The 16,551-nt window shown below is 47.1% G+C and overlaps 2 protein-coding genes across 2 annotated transcripts; one reads left to right on the top strand and one right to left on the bottom strand.

The window, feature by feature from the left end:
- The first annotated feature begins 297 nt into the window (after positions 1-297).
- On the top strand, positions 298-4,166 carry LOC119294443 (P-loop NTPase domain-containing protein LPA1 homolog). Its single transcript, XM_037572606.1, has 7 exons — positions 298-526; positions 662-933; positions 1,392-1,473; positions 1,732-2,118; positions 2,328-3,077; positions 3,234-3,356; positions 3,485-4,166. Exons 1-7 carry the CDS (start codon positions 395-397, stop codon positions 3,920-3,922), a joined length of 2,184 nt encoding a protein of 727 aa, XP_037428503.1. The 5' UTR covers positions 298-394; the 3' UTR covers positions 3,923-4,166.
- A 1,201-nt stretch (positions 4,167-5,367) lies between these two features.
- On the bottom strand, positions 5,368-9,333 carry LOC119294442 (ABC transporter F family member 1-like). The gene is made up of 5 exons (XM_037572604.1): positions 8,970-9,333; positions 8,315-8,388; positions 8,001-8,211; positions 7,580-7,814; positions 5,368-6,798 (listed from the first exon to the last, which is right to left on the bottom strand). The coding sequence occupies exons 1-5, from the start codon at positions 9,186-9,188 to the stop codon at positions 5,735-5,737; spliced, it is 1,803 nt and encodes a 600-aa protein (XP_037428501.1). The 5' UTR covers positions 9,189-9,333; the 3' UTR covers positions 5,368-5,734.
- Positions 9,334-16,551: the final 7,218 nt, after the last annotated feature.

Here is a 16,551-nt window from a genome sequence, read left to right as displayed (position 1 = left end):
CGGCGTCCATTAAAAAACACTTGTTGAAGCGATCAATTTTTATTTTATTTTTTAAAAGTAGGACACCTTTCATATATATGCTTTTGAAGTTTTGAACACCCATGGCCATGGGGTACTAGAGAATGTGGGTGCTTTATTTATTTACTCTTAATGATTGATTCTCTTTCTTTTTTGAGGCAAAGGCCCTCTTTGTGTTTTTGTTTTGTGTTTGGGTTTGTGCGCGTGGACGGTGTCGTGTCCCCCTGCCAACGTTGGACCAGCGACAAGAGACGACCGGACCGGCACCGGCAGATCAAACATTCATCTTTCATCAAAGAAAAGACCCGACTTTTCTCCTCTCCTCTCCTCTCCCCTCTCCGCCTCCGTCCGACTGCGTCGCGGGAGAATCCAAGCCATGGCCGGGCACGCCAAGCTCCTCCTGTACATTGTGGTGGTGGACGAGAGTGGCGCCTCCTTCCGCTACACCCGATCCCTCCTCCACAGCACGCTCCAGCTCATGGGATGCAAGCCCAGGCACGCATTCGAGGTCTCCTCCCTTCTTCTTTCCCCTCCCCTCTTGGATCCGATTCCGTCCCCTCTGTTTCTGTTTCTGATTTTGATTTCGATCTCTCTGATTTCTCCAAATCAAATCAAATCAAATGAAAAAACAAACAAAAAAAAGATTAGCCGGCGGGTGTTCGATGTGGTCCGCGGCGACCCCGCGGAGATGGAGATGCTCATGGCCATGTCCGGCGGCCAAGGGGGCAGAGGGGTGCAGCGTTACGAGCTGCCGGACGCCGCCACCAGCCCCAGGCAGTTCCAGTTCGAGCTCTACAAGCGCCGGACGACGGTGCTCATCCCCAGGGACCTCTTCCTCCACCTCGTCTGCCAGGCCCTGGCCCTCTACAAGTACCTCGCCCCAAACCAGAGGAACCACCTCACCCTAGCCTGCAGGCAAGCTCCCCCCCCCCCAACTCTTCCTCATTCACAGGGAGTACCAACCTCATACATGAGGAATGTTTCTCCAATCTTCTCTTTTAACAAGCATTTCATTTCATGAGGGAGGCCCAACTGATTGATTTGGTCTCGGCACTTTCAGAGAAACCAGATTATTATTATCTAGAGCAGAGCAGAGCTTACATGAGTATGTACATTATTATCACCACACACTGCTTCTGTATGTTTCTAGTCCACCGCATATATATATCACCAAGTGGCAAATTAGTTGTTGCTGTCTGTCTGTCAGGAGCTAAAACCAGATTGAATTTCCCTTGTTTGCAATGCAACTATGTGGAGTAAATCAATCAGATTGAATTCCCACCACACATGTCACTCATGGCAGGGCAGGGGAACCAACTTTCAAAGGAATCTGATATCATTCCTTCATTTATCTCTCTTCCCTCCCTCCCCAGGATTCGTGAAAGAAAGGAGTCCGTCACGGTTCTTCTATGCGGAACAAGTGGTTGCGGCAAGTCCACCCTTTCTACTTTGCTGGTACATACACACATCACCTTTTTTCTCTCTTTCCTTTTGCATTCTTACTCTATCATTTCCTATGCGATTACTTGTTCTTACCAGAGCTGGAATAAACAATAAGGTAAATTAGTCAGCCTGTCGATGCCATCAGCAAAACAATGATTTTTACCATCTCTTTATCGGTTCGGATTTGGGCTATCAATAATTTATTTCTTTTTCAGTTAGCTGCTATGTTCCAAACTTTTAAGCATTCCAATGTATGTATCTGTTCAACAGGGGAGCAGGTTAGGGATCACCACTGTAGTTTCCACAGATTCCATTCGCCACATGATGCGGAGCTTTGTTGACGAGAAGGAAAACCCCCTTCTCTGGGCATCCACTTATCATGCAGGTGAATGCCTCGACCCGGTGGCTGTTTCTGAAGCAAAAGCCAGGCGGAAAGCAAAGAAACGCTCGGGCGTCTCAAGCAACTCAGGTATGGATTATGAGGGCAGCGGAGACAAGGTTGAGGGAAAACCAATTGGGAAGAAACAAATGGCTATAGAAGGTTATAAGGCACAGAGTGAGATGGTCATCGACAGTCTGGATCGGCTTATCACCGCGTGGGAAGATCGCAAAGAATCGGTCGTTGTTGAGGGTGTTCACTTGAGCCTTAATTTTGTGGTATGTGCTACTGAAAACCATAACAATTTTTTTCCTGTGTACATTTTACTGCCATTCTTATGCCCTGTTAAGGTGGTATGCCGAAAATGCTCTGTTTTCGGTTTCTTTTCCAGTCAAGGTGGAATTATAAGTTCACGTCAGTCTGTTCTTATGCCCCCCTTTATAGTATTTATTTAGTATGAATTTGTCAAATAATTCCGATATTTCAGATGGGCTTAATGAAGAAACATCCATCAATAATTCCTTTTATGATCTACATATCCAATGAGGGCAAGCACACTGAGAGGTTTGCCGTACGTGCAAAGTACATGACGCTTGACCCAGCCAAAAATAAGTATGTCAAATACATCAACAACATTAGAACCATCCAAGAGTACCTCTGTAGCCGAGCTGACAAATACCTAGTTCCCAAGGTGAACAACACAAACGTTGACCGGAGCGTGGCTTCCATCCATGCCACCGTCTTTAGCTGCCTCCGCAGGCGAGCTACCGGAGAGCAGTTGTATAACGCTGACACAAACACAGCGGCGGCTGTAAATGAAGAGTACAAAAACCAATGTGTTGCCAACTCCATGAGTTCCAAGGGGATGTTCAAATTAATCCAGCGCCTAGGATCCTCAAGGAAGCTCATGGCCATCGTTGATGTGGATGGATCCGTTTCAAAGGCTTGGCCGGTTGAGTCAGGTGATGGGGATGGGAAATGTGGTTCCCAAGGTGGCGGAGACCAGAAATCTCTAGGAAACCCAATATATGGACCTCTGAATATTGGAAGGGCGGAGTCGGTGAATCTCCAGTTTGGCTCCTTTGGAATAAGTGCATGGCCTACCGACACAGGCTGTACAAGTCAAGGTGGAAGTGTCGACGGCTCGTGGATCAACGGTAATGAAGGCAGTAGCAGCAGCCATGTTGCATCTTCATCCGGCGGCTCCCCTAAGAAGGCCGATGGACATCATAAAGAGGTAAGCAGCAATTTAACTTGGTACTATCTGGCAGCATGAACTTGTCTGATCTTTTCGGCACAACTTTCTGTCAGTGAACAAGAGAGAAACACCGTCAAATTTGTTATCTTATAATTGCTGATATATTTATTTTTGTTTGTCGGGGACTCCTCCTAGATTAAAGAGTCAGCAGCAGCATCTGGCAGTGACGATGACGACGAAGAAGAAACTGATGTTCCACCTAATTCAGGGAGTGATGAGGACCTAAGCGAAGAAGATCACGACGAAAACCATGATGAGGTGAGGACCTTCATTTTGTGTTAACAAAGCGTTTTTCCCCCCTTTTTTGGTCAAAAAAAAAAATGCTTGGCAAATTGTTGGACTCGGTTGCTGAACACACATATATCTGTGGGTGCTTTGGGTGGCAGATGGAAGGGTCTGTGGACGAGGACTGCAACAGGTCCGACGAGGAATACGACGACCTGGCCATGCGGGACAGTATGGAGAATGGTTATCTGAGCGACGACGGCATCATGGTGCACACCGGCCTAAGCAAATGCCTGAGCAACAGGTTTCCGGACGGCAGCCAGCATAATAACCGCGGCACGCCGAGGAAACACCTAGAGTCTCTGCGAAGCCTGTCGAAGGTTGATACCAGCACACATGTTCCTGACACGGCGCGCTCTTGTGCTGCCGCTGCCGCTGCCGCTGCCGCTACCCCTGGTGGCAAGAGAAACACGGCTAGGAAGTGGAGGCGGTCCCTGAGCGAAAAGATCCGTTCGCGGCCGCGGAGCTGCCCCTCTCTCGCGGAAGTGGCGGCCAAGCCCAAGGGCTCAGCTGCTGTTCCAGTGGTTCCTGAGTCTTAAAGGGTCCTGAGAGGTAGGGAAGGCCTATATCTATATGGTTGATGTAATAATAAGAGAATAATAACCAGGGAAGGGAAGGGAGAGCAGCTGCTGCATTGCATTGCATTGCATGAAGGTAGTAAGTATAATATGTGCATGCATGATGTTTGTTTGTTGGGAGGCTGCAAAGGGATGACAGATGAATGAATAATGCAAGTCCCTCTAACCGGTCGGTTAACTTGCTGTAGTAGCATTTTCTTGTTTCTTTCTTTCTTGCTGTTTTGGTCTGGAATTTAGAGTCTTTGTGTGTGTGTGTGTGTGTGTGTGTGTGTGTGTGTGTGTGGAACCTCCAAATAAACAAACAAACAAACATGTTGTAGCAATTCAGTAGAGGCTGATAGGAATTGTAGTAATTCAGTAGATAGGAAACATATATATGTTGCTACTGATCATGGATGGTGTTGCTGTGACTGATTGAATGGATGTATTGATAACACAAGAAATCCATTCCATTCCATTCCATTCATATTCTTGTTGTGTAGGAAAAATCGGAACGCCTCAAATATAAATAAGTAGTCTCTCTGTATCAAAACGTAAGACATATTTTACTTTTGCACAGGGCATAAAAAAAGGTTTTACGTTTTGTTATGGAGGGAGTATAACAAACAAACAAACAAACAAACATGTAGTTGGGCATATGAGCCGAGTCCATACAAATACAAGCAAGTAATTAAACCGGATGCCCCTTTACAATAGAAAAATGTCACAACAACATCCAACTTTACAATATGAAAATATGTACCGCAGTCAATCTATTGACATTTATTTTGGTATCAAGAATGTTGATATGTTTTTTTCTATAATGTTGATCAAACTTTACAATGTTTGTCTTAAGGCAAAAATAATATGCCTAGTAAAAAGAAACATAAGACTATTGAGCCTACGATAATTATTAGTTCCTCTAGCTTTGGTTCATTCTGTTTGTTTCTATTTATTATGTACCACTTGCTGCCTATTACATTTACATACTCCCCATGTCCCAAAATAAGTGTCTCAAGTTTAGTACAACTCTGTACTAACGTCAGTACAAAGTTGAAACACTTATTTTGAGACTGAGAGACTATATAACTCATTACTATATGTGGTTCCAATATATAAAATACTAGTATGACTCTTTAAGTTTTTCAAAGTATGTAATCCACGCAACAAGACATACTCCCTCTTTCCATATATATATGGCCTAATAGGTCTTTCAAGGCAGCCTTTGACCAATTATAAAACTATAAGTATATGAGATGTATGATATACAAATTATATCATTAGAAACTTCTTTCACATACGAATTCGATGACATGCTTTGTGTAACATGCATGCATGTCATATATCATTGTGCTAACCCGTGGTCAGAGGTAATCTCGAAATATGCAACATGTTATATAAAAATAAAATACAAGTGACAGACGGCATGCCGTATGCAATTCATTCATTATACAAGCCAGCCAGCCAGCCAAGAATAAACTTAATAAAAACAGAGTTTCAGTTTCAGGTGACAAGCAACAACTTTGATAGTAAATAGTACTGTAGTAGCCTTGCTTACACGCATCTGTTTGGTGCCTTTGCCGCCGCACAAACATGAGGAGTTTAGGCATCACCCGTCATATGCATGCATGCATGCATGGATAACTTCATCTTCATCATAACAACTCTTCATCAAATACTAACTACAGTAGACCCTAGAGAACATCTCACCCAGCAGCAGCAGCAGAATGCAAACATCTTCTACACATTGACACATAGATAGATAGATATAGATAGATAGATAGATAGATAGGCTCAGTCGTCCGACATGCCGCCCGACTTGCTCTTCAGGTGCTCCTTGAACTCCATGATGTCCCCCTCCCACCGCGTCACCGCCTGCTTCTCGCACACCCAGATCTCCTGCGCCACCTGGTTGATCAGCCTGAAGTCATGGCTCACCAGCACCAGGCCCCCGTCCCACTCGTTCAACGCCTCCGCCAGCGAGTCGATCGTCTCGATGTCCAGGTGGTTCGTCGGCTCGTCCAGCAGCAGCATCTGCGGCTCGCGCCACGCCAGCCACGCGAAGATCACCCGGCTCCGCTGCCCGTCCGACAGGTTGCGCATCGGCATCACCTGCGCCTTCCCCGACAGCCCGAACCTGCCGATCGCCGCCCGCATCCGCTCCTCCTCGTTACCCGGGTACTCGTTCAGCATGTACTGCAGCGCAGACAGGTCCAGGTCCAGCTTCTCCGCCAGGTGCTGGTGGAACTGCGCGATCCGCAGGTGGTTGTGCCGCCGCACCATCCCGTCCAGCGGCACCAGCTCCCCCGTCATCAGCTTCAGCAGCGTGCTCTTACCCGCCCCGTTGGGCCCCACCAGCGCCACCCGCGAGTCCAGGTCCACGCCAAAGTCCAGCTTCTTGTAGATCAGGTTGTCCGGCGTGTACCCGAACGTCACCTCCACAAACTGCAGCACCGGCGGCGGGAGCTTGCCCACGTTGGCGAACCGGAACGTCAGGATCCTGTCCCTCGCCACCTTCTCCGTCAGCCCGCCGCGCTCCATCTTGGCCAGCGTCTTCTCCTTGCTCTGGGCCTGACGTGCCAGCTTGGCGGACCCGTGCCCGAAGCGCGCGATGTACTCCTTCATCGACGCAATCTGGTCCTGCTCCCACCTGTACTGCTTCATCTGGTTCTCCTCCAGCTCAGATCGCGTCTGGACATACTGGTCGAAATTCCCAGTGTACAGCTTCAGCTTCCTGTTCTGCATGTGGATGATGTTGGTACATACTCCATTCAGGAAGTCTTGAGAGTGTGATATCACAACAAGTATACGGTCAAATTTCTTCAGCGTTTCTTCCAGCCACACGCATGCCTCAAGATCTGCAAATGTTGCCACAGAACCGCCAGCAATATTATTACTATTAATCCACAAAAGCTTCTTTATTTATTTGGCTTCAGAAATCATTTTGTACTGGGTACTATATTATCTCAGTCAACCTCAACTCAAACAGCTAAGCAGTAATCATGCTATTTTTACAAACGTTCCTAAACATGATAAAACTGATTGTGTCAATGGAAGATGAGAAAATGTAGGCCTGGAGCTATCAAAACAATCTACCAACACCATCTCACAATCAGCGCAAGTAAATCTTTGGCAAAACAGGTCCACTAGAGAACTATAAGTGAAGCTTTTTAGGTTTCATCCCACCGCCACCCAACAAAGTTAAGTCCAACAAAGTCAGGAATTAAGACCCAAATGTGTCACGACATGTATAACCAAAACCTGTAACAACCTACATTGATGGTGATTTATGTGGTCAGCAGACCAACAGGTTCTCCAGCATAGCTGCTCCTACAGCCAGGCATTCCTACAGCAAGGCGCACATCACTGTTCATCATAACAAAGGAAGCCATGGCAGAAGCACTTGAACTTGGCAAAATTGAAGGCATTTTTGAAAACAGTATAAAAACCATTGACTTTGGGTGCATCAATTGACAACTATGAGCTCATCGTACACCGGGGAGAATACTTCGGGACTCATTGTTCATTTTCCTAATCTACAGCGTGACTTGCTGAAGAGCATGTGATTTGGTAATAAAGAAACAGAAAGCACCAGGCCCACTTTACTACTTGCAACACATGGGTTGGAGAAAAACTCACCAAGATGATTGGTAGGCTCATCGAGCAAAAGGATGGTTGGATTCATGAACAGAGCTCTTGCCAAAGCAATCCTCATGCGCCAACCGCCAGAAAAGTCCCTGGTTTTCTTGGCCTGCATCTGCTTGTTAAAGCCTAAGCCAAACAAAATCTCAGCAGCACGCTTTTCAGCGGTGGATGCATCAATTGCTTCTAACCGCTCATATACGCGCTCCAAAGCTGCACCACCGCCATCATCCTAAATATGCCAGCACAGGTAGGTATTCGGTTAGAGCATATATATATATATAAGTAGTAGTACAACAACAGAGCAGGGGCAGGCATTGCAAAAGGAAAGGTACATAGGGGGCTTGAAGAGCAAGATGATGATGATGATGATGATGATAGCAGAAAAATTGATTGATTGATGAGAAGAGAAACATACTTGAGCAGCCAAAACTTCAGCTTCCTTTTCCAGCTTGACCCTTTCTTCATCACAGCTAATGACGGCTCCAAGCGCAGACATGTCTGAAGCCTCGATCTCATGGCTGAGGTGGTATATATCCATGTGGTCAGGGATAGGAAGCTCCCTGCACCCTATTGCTTTGAGAAGGCAGGACTTGCCGCAGCCATTCAGACCAAGCAAACCATAGCGCCTGAGATGGAATAATAAATAAAGCCGTTAAACATCCAAGATGACAGCGGCAAGAGGTTGCTTGGGGGAAGAGTGTGATGATGATGATGGCATATTGTAGCAACCTGCCGTAGTTGAGCTCCAGTTCTGTGTCTACAAGTAGGTCGTGGCCGTGGAATGTTAAAGTGAGAGACTCAATCTGCAAGTGAAGTGGCATTCATTCATCAAGAGAGACAGACAGAAAACAGAGTTATATCATGCATCATTATATCTTGTAGTGCAAGTGACATTCATCAAGACAGACAGACAGACAGACAGAAAACAGAGTTAGATCATTCATCATTATATCTTGCAGTAGAGTAGAGAAGCATCTAAGGCAATAGAAAGAAAATTTTCCATATTGTAATCTTTCTTTCTTGTGATATAATAATAATAATAATAATAATAATCAGAAGAGAGTGGGCACACAAGTCATGATAATAATTAAATAATGAATCCACGACAAAAAAAACTTGTGCTTGTTTTGTACTATTCCTAGAGGACTAGTTTTGTTGGGGATTAGATTAGATTAGATTAGATTGGATTGGATTAGGTGCTGATCTGCATCTGCAGCGCAGCGCAGCGCAGCGCAGGCAATATATTTATTTGAAAGAAAGACTAATCCATAGAATAGAATAGATAGATGAGAGGAAGAGGAAGAGGAAGAGGAAGAGGGATCTGACCTGATCTCATCTGACAGAGGAGAGGATAGGAGAGGAGAGGAGAGGAGAGTAGACGTACGTGTATGTCGCGGGAGAGCGGGTGGGAGGTGAGCACGGCGGTGCAGGTGCGGTCCGAGAGCTGGACGGCGGCGAGGGCGTCGGCAGCGGCCTTGGCCCCAGTCTTGTTGGCGGAGGCGGAAGACGATGCGGAGGAGGAGGCGGGCACCTTGGCGCCCCTCTTTGCGGCGGCGGCGGCCTTCTTCTGCGCCGCCTTCTTCTTGCTGGCGTCCGACACCATCTCGTCTCCGAGCTAGGTGCGGTGTGGTGTGGTGTGGTGTGGTGGGTGATGGCAGACGGCGCCGGCGAGGTGGAGAAGAAGAAGAAGAAAAAGTTCCTTCCTTCCAGAACCCTCCCCTCTTCTACTTTGTTGGATTGGACTAGTCAACAAACAACACCAGGAAATACCTGGGCTGTACACGTGTGTTTGCTCTTATTCTTTTTCTAAAGCAACAAAAAATAAAGTGGTGAAAGCCAACAAGACACGTATGCCCCCTCCCTCTACCTGCTTCATGGAGCAACTAATTACGGAGCGCTTCTCTGCAAAGAAGCCTCGAACGATGGCTTGAGGTGAGTTGAAAGCTCTCAGTTGCCGCCATGTGTCCGTCGCCCAACTATTTTAGTCTGTTACGCCCGGAAAAGTTGGATCGCTCGAGGCGATCAGGGAGGCGACTAGGGGGCCCTTGCGCGCGCCGGTGATGCCGCCGGTTCCCTCTCTCTCCGTCGGCCGCTCCGGCGGCGGGGGGAGGGGGAACCTCGGGTCTGTTCACTAGGTGGGTGTGTGGTAGGGTTAGGGTTGAGGGAGACGCTGCCGAGGCCGTTGCGGTGGTGTCGCGTCGGAATAAGTTTCTCCGGGCTCCGTTCGCGGCCAGGCGAGGCTTTTGCCTTCGTCTAGGAGCCAGCGGTGTTGGGGATCCCCGGATCTCGTCGAGGTCGCGGGCTATGGTGGTTGGAGGTCCATCGGCACTGGCCGTTTGGATCCTCAGATGGGCGATGGCGGTAGGGAGACGAAGACCTTTCTTCTTCCTTGTTGGTACGATTTGTTGCTGCTGTTCTTCTCCTTCCTCTGCGTTGATGCTGGTGGGAGATCCTGCTTTGCCCGGGCGGATGGCCCGGCCGCGGTGCCGGACCGGTCGAAAGACTCGAGTTCTCTTCCTTCCGGAAGGGACACTTTTCGCGATACTCAAAGCCAAAGATGGCGACGGCTGTTGCAGGTGTGTTGGATTGACGTCCATGCCCTCTCAGCGCTGGTGTCAAGAAAGGAGGAAGCAGCGTGGTGGCAATTATATCGTGGTCGAAGATGATGACCTGTTTGCGACTGGTTGCAGATCCTTCTGTTGCAGGGGTCTTCTCTCAAGATTCAGGGATGATGACACAGGGCTCCGGAGATCTTCTTGTGTTATGGTTGTCTTAGGGTACTCTAGGTGTTCATAGTCCTTTGTTTTTGCGTTTCAGTGTGCTTGTAAGGGTCACCTACTCTGTACTGATTCCTGATTTGAATGAACAATTTCTCAAAAAAAAAGTTGCCGCCACGTGTCACGTTCTTGACACTGTTCTGTTTTTTTTCTGTGCATGTGTTTTTGTCTTTTTAGATGTTTCTTTTTCCGGTTCGACTTTTTCTTGCTCGCGTCCGACACCATGGCTGCTGCTCTCGTCTCGTCTGGAAATGAAAGCAAATATTTTTTTCCTTTTGTGAGAGGCACGATATTGTTTTCACGAGAGGCATAGTTGTGCTTCTTAGAAACGGGAAAAACGTGTTTTCACTTTTTCTTTTCTTTTTCTGTGAGAGGCACGGTTTTGTTTTTGCAAGAAGCATGGCCGTGCCTTTCGGAAATAAAGAAAAAACAAGTCTTTTTCCCTTTCATGAGATACACGGTTTTTCTCCCGCGACAGGCACAACCGTGCCTCTCATACATATTTGAAACTCATTGTTTTAGAATCCCGGAGCGATTTCTATAGTTGTTGACCCCCAAGGTGCACTTACGTGTCGGTCATCAACACTTGCAGTTTTGGCCGATTCTGGCCCGTTTCATAGACTATTACTCACTATTTTGGGGTCCAAGAGCTATTTCCATGATTGACGATCCCTGGAGCTATTTTCATGATTGACGGTCCCTGGGGCGTGTTTATATGTCGGTCATCAACACTCGCAATTTTGGACGATTCTGCCCTGTTTCATGGACTGTTACTCATAGATTTGGGGTCCCTGAGCGATTTCCATGATTGACGAACCCAGGGGTGCGTTTATGTGTCGTTCATCAATAATCCTCCTTTTTCCGATTCTGTGCTCTTTCGTGGACTATTACTCACCATTTTGGGGTCTCATGGTTGTTGAACCCCAAGGTGCGCTTATCTGTCGGTTATCACTAATCGCAGTTTTGGCCGATTCTGGCCCCTTTTCTTGGACTATTACTCACTGTTTTGGGATCCCGAAGTGATTTCCATGATTGACGAACCCCGGGGTGCGTTTACGTGTCGGTCATTAACACTCACAGTTTTTGTCGATTCTGACCCATTTCATGGACTATTACTCACTGTTTTGGGGTCCCAAAGTGATTTCCATAGTTGTTGTACCCCAAGGTGCCCTTACGTATCGGTCATCAACCATCACAATTTTGGCCGATTCTGGCCCGTTTCTTGGACTATTACTGAGTTTTGGGGTCCCGGAGCTATTTTCATGATTGACGATCCCCGGGGCGCGTTTATCTGTCGGTCATCAACACTCACAGTTTTGGCCGATTCTGCCTCGTTTCATGGACTATTACTCATAGATTTGGGGTCCCTGAGCGATTTCCATGATTGACGAACCTAGGGGTGCGTTTATGTGTCGTTCATCAATAATCCTCTTTTTCCGATTCTGGGCTCTTTCGTGGACTATTACTCACCATTTTGGGGTCTCATGGTTGTTGAACCCCAAGGTGCGCATATATGTCGGTTATCACTAATAACAGTTTTGGACGATTCTGGCCCCGTTTCTTGGACTATTACTCACTGTTTTGGGATCCCAGAGTGATTTCCATGATTGATGAACCCCGGGGTTCGTTTACGTGTCGGTCATCAACACTCATGGTTTTTGTCGATTCTGACCCATTTCGTGGACAATTACTCACCGTTTTGGGGTCCCAAAGTGATTCCCATAGTTATTGTACCCCAAGGTGCCCTTACGTGTCGGTCATCAACAATCGCAGTTTTGGTCGATTCTGGCCCGTTTCTTGGACTAATACTGAGTTTTGAGGTCCCGGAGCTATTTTCATGATTGACGATCCCTGGGGCGCGTTTATCTGTCGGCCATCAACACTCACAGTTTTGGCCGATTCTGCCCCGTTTCATGGACTATTACTCATAGATTTGGGATCCCTGAGCGATTTTCATGATTAAAGAACCCAGGGGTGCGTTTATGTGTCGTTCATCAATAATCCTCTTTTTTCCGATTCTGGGCTCTTTCGTGGACTATTACTCACCATTTTGGGGTCTCGTGATTGTTGAACCCCAAGGTGTGCTTATATGTCGGTTATCACCAATCGCAGTTTTGGCCGGTTCTGGCCCCGTTTCTTGGACTATTACTCACTATTTTGGGATCCCGGAGAGATTTCCATGATTGACGAACCCCGGGGTCCGTTTACGTGTCGGTCATCAAAACTCACGGTTTTTGTCGATTTTGACCCGTTTCGTGGACTATTACTCACCGTTTTAGGGTCCCAAAGTGATTTCCATAGTTGTTGTACCCCAAGGTGCCCTTTCGTGTCGGTCATCAACAATCGTAGTTTTTGCCGATTCTGGCCCGTTTCTTGGACTATTACTGAGTTTTGGGGTCCGGGAGCTATTTTCATGATTGACGATCCCCGGGGCGCGTTTATCTGTCGGTCATCAACACTCACAATTTTGGCCGATTCTGCCCCGTTTCATGGACTATTACTCATAGATTTGTGGTCCCTGAGCGATTTCCATGATTGACGAACCCAGGGGTGCGTTTATGTGTCGTTCATCAATGATCCTCTTTTTTCCCATTCTGGGCTCTTTCGTGGACTATTACTCACCATTTTGGGGTCTCATGGTTGTTGAACCCCAAGGTGCGCTTATATGTCGGTTATCACTAATCGCAGTTTTGGCCGATTCTGGCCCCGTTTCTTGGACTATTACTCACTGTTTTGGGATCCCAAAGTGATTTCCATGATTGACGAACCCCGGAGTTCGTTTACGTGTCGGTCATCAACACTCACGGTTTTTGTCGATTCTGACCCATTTCGTGGACTATTAGTCACCGTTTTGGGGTCCCAAAGTGATTTCCATAGTTGTTGTACCCCAAGGTGCCCTTACGTGTCGGTCATCAACAATCGCAGTTTTGGCCGATTCTGGCCCGTTTCTTGGACTATTACTGAGTTTTGGGGTCCCGGAGCTATTTTCATGATTGACAATCCCCGGGGCGCGTTTATCTGTCGGTCATCAACACTCACAGTTTTGGCTGATTCTGCCCTGTTTCATGGACTATTACTCATAGATTTGGGGTCCCTGACCGATTTCCACAATTGACGAACCCAGCGGTGCGTTTATGGGTCGTTCATCAATAATCCTCTTTTTTCCGATCCTGGGCTCATTCGTGGACTATTACTCACCATTTTGGGGTCTCATGGTTGTTGAACCCCAAGGTGCGCTTATCTGTCGGTTATCACTAATCGCAGTTTTGGCCGATTCTGGCCCCGTTTCTTGGACTATTACTCACTGTTTTCGGATCCCGAAGTGATTTCCATGATTGACGAACCCCGTGGTGCATTTACGTGTCGGTCATCAACACTCACGGTTTTTGTCGGTTCTGACCCGTTTCGTGGACTATTACTCACCATTTTGGGGTCCCAAAGTGATTTCCACAATTGTTGTATCCCAAGGTGCCCTTACGTGTCGGTCATCAACAATCGCAGTTTTGGTCGATTCTGGCCCGTTTCTTGGACTATTACTGAGTTTTGGGGTCCCGTTGCTATTTTCATGATTGACGATCCCCGGGGCACGTTTATCTGTCGGTCATCAACACTTATAGTTTTGGCAGACTCTGCCCCGTTTCATGGACTATTACTCATAGATTTGGGGTCCCTGAGCGATTTCCATGATTGACAAACCTAGGGGTGCGTTTATGTGTCGTTCATCAATAATCTTCTTTTTTTCCGATTCTGGGCTCTTTCGTGGACTATTACTCACCATTTGGGGTCTCATGGTTATTGAACCCCAAGGTGCGCTTATCTGTCGGTTATCACTAATCGCAGTTTTGGCCGATTCTAGCCCCTTTTCTTGGACTATTATTCACTGTTTTGGGATCCCGAAGTGATTTCCATGATTGACAAACCCCGGGGTGCGTTTACGTGTCGGTTATCAACACACACGGTTTTTGTCGATTCTGACCCGTTTCATGGACTATTACTCATAGTTGTTGTACCCCAAGGTGCCCTTACGTATCGGTCATCAACAATCGCAGTTTTGGCCGATTCTGGCCCGTTTCTTAGACTGTTACTGAGTTTTGGGGTCCCAGAGCTATTTTCATGATTGACGATCCCCGGGGCACGTTTATCTCTCGGTCATCAACACTCATAGTTTTGGACGATTCTGCCCCGTTTCATTGACTATTACTCATAGATTTGGGGTCCCTGAGCGATTTCCATGATTGACGAACCTCGGGGTGCGTTTATGTGTCGTTCATCAATAATCCTCTTTTTTCCGATTCTGGGCTCTTTCGTGGACTATTACTCACCATTTTGGGGTCTCGTGATTGTTGAACCCCAAGGTGTGCTTATATGTCGGTTATCACCAATCGCAGTTTTGGCCGGTTCTGGCCCCGTTTCTTGGACTATTACTCACTATTTGGGATCCCGGAGTGATTTCCATGATTGACGAACCCCGGGGTCCGTTTACGTGTCGGTCATCAAAACTCACGGTTTTTGTCGATTCTGACCCGTTTCGTGGACTATTACTCACCGTTTTAGGGTCCCAAAGTGATTTCCATAGTTGTTGTACCCCAAGGTGCCCTTTCGTGTCGGTCATCAACAATCGTAGTTTTTGCCGATTCTGGCCCGTTTCTTGGACTATTACTGAGTTTTGGGGTCCGGGAGCTATTTTCATGATTGACGATCCCCGGGGCGCGTTTATCTGTCGGTCATCAACACTCACAATTTTGGCCGATTCTGCCCCGTTTCATGGACTATTACTCATAGATTTGGGGTCCCTGAGCGATTTCCATGATTGACGAACCCAGGGGTGCGTTTATGTGTCGTTCATCAATGATCCTCTTTTTTCCCATTCTGGGCTCTTTCGTGGACTATTACTCACCATTTTGGGGTCTCATGGTTGTTGAACCCCAAGGTGCGCTTATATGTCGGTTATCACTAATCGCAGTTTTGGCCGATTCTGGCCCCGTTTCTTGGACTATTACTCACTGTTTTGGGATCCCAAAGTGATTTCCATGATTGACGAACCCCGGAGTTCGTTTACGTGTCGGTCATCAACACTCACGGTTTTTGTCGATTCTGGCCCATTTCGTGGACTATTAGTCACCGTTTTGGGGTCCCAAAGTGATTTCCATAGTTGTTTTACCCCAAGGTGCCCTTACGTGTCGGTCATCAACAATCACAGTTTTGGCCGATTCTGGCCCGTTTCTTGGACTATTACTGAGTTTTGGGGTCCCGGAGCTATTTTCATGATTGACAATCCCCGGGGCGCGTTTATCTGTCGGTCATCAACACTCACAGTTTTGGCTGATTCTGCCCTGTTTCATGGACTATTACTCATAGATTTGGGGTCCCTGACCGATTTCCACAATTGACGAACCCAGGGGTGCGTTTATGTGTCGTTCATCAATAATCCTCTTTTTTCCGATCCTGGGCTCATTCGTGGACTATTACTCACCATTTTGGGGTCTCATGGTTGTTGAACCCCAAGGTGCGCTTATCTGTCGGTTATCACTAATCGCAGTTTTGGCCGATTTTGGCTCCTTTTCTTGGACTATTACTCATTGTTTTGGGATCCCGAAGTGATTTCCATGATTGACGAACCCCGGGGTGCGTTTACGTGTCGGTCATTAACACTCACGTTTTTTGTCGATTCTGACCCCTTTCATGGACCTCACCGTTTTGGGGTCCCAAAGTGATTTCCATAGTTTTTGTACCCCAAGGTGCCCTTACGTATCGGTCATCAACAATCACAGTGTTGGCCGATTCTGGCCCGTTTCTTGGACTATTACTGAGTTTTTGGATCCCGGAGCTATTTTCATGATTGACGATCCCCGGGGCGCGTTTATCTGTCGGTCATCAACACTCACAGTTTTGGCCGATTCTGCCCCCGTTTCATGGACTATTACTCATAGATTTGGGGTCCTTGAGCGATTTGCATGATTGACGAACCTAGGGGAGCGTTTATGTGTCGTTCATCAATAATCCTCTTTTTTCCGATTCTGGGCTCTTTCGTGGACTATTACTCACCATTTTGGGGTCTCATGGTTGTTGAACCCCAAGGTGCGCTTATTTGTCGGTTATCACTAATCGCAGTTTTGGCCGATTCTGGCTCCTTTTCTTGGACTTTTACTCACTGTTTTGGGATCCCGAAGTGATATCCATGATTGACGA

The sequence above is a fragment of the Triticum dicoccoides genome, chromosome 4B, assembly GCF_002162155.2.
Source record: "Triticum dicoccoides isolate Atlit2015 ecotype Zavitan chromosome 4B, WEW_v2.0, whole genome shotgun sequence".
Classification (NCBI taxonomy): domain Eukaryota; kingdom Viridiplantae; phylum Streptophyta; class Magnoliopsida; order Poales; family Poaceae; genus Triticum; species Triticum dicoccoides.
This window is presented reverse-complemented; position numbering and strand designations above follow the sequence as displayed.

Coding starts and splice junctions, on each gene's coding strand:
- LOC119294442 (XM_037572604.1), bottom strand. CDS start 9,188: ATGGTGTCGGACGCCAGCAAGAAGAAGGCGGCGCAGAAGAAGGCCGCC. Junction 8,389..8,969: donor CGCTCTCCCGCGACATACAC/GTACGTCTACTC, acceptor CTTCACTTGCAG/ATTGAGTCTCTCACTTTAAC. Junction 6,799..7,579: donor TGAGCCTACCAATCATCTTG/GTGAGTTTTTCT, acceptor CAACATTTGCAG/ATCTTGAGGCATGCGTGTGG.
- LOC119294443 (XM_037572606.1), top strand. CDS start 395: ATGGCCGGGCACGCCAAGCTCCTCCTGTACATTGTGGTGGTGGACGAG. Junction 527..661: donor AGCCCAGGCACGCATTCGAG/GTCTCCTCCCTT, acceptor AACAAAAAAAAG/ATTAGCCGGCGGGTGTTCGA. Junction 934..1,391: donor CACCTCACCCTAGCCTGCAG/GCAAGCTCCCCC, acceptor CTCCCTCCCCAG/GATTCGTGAAAGAAAGGAGT.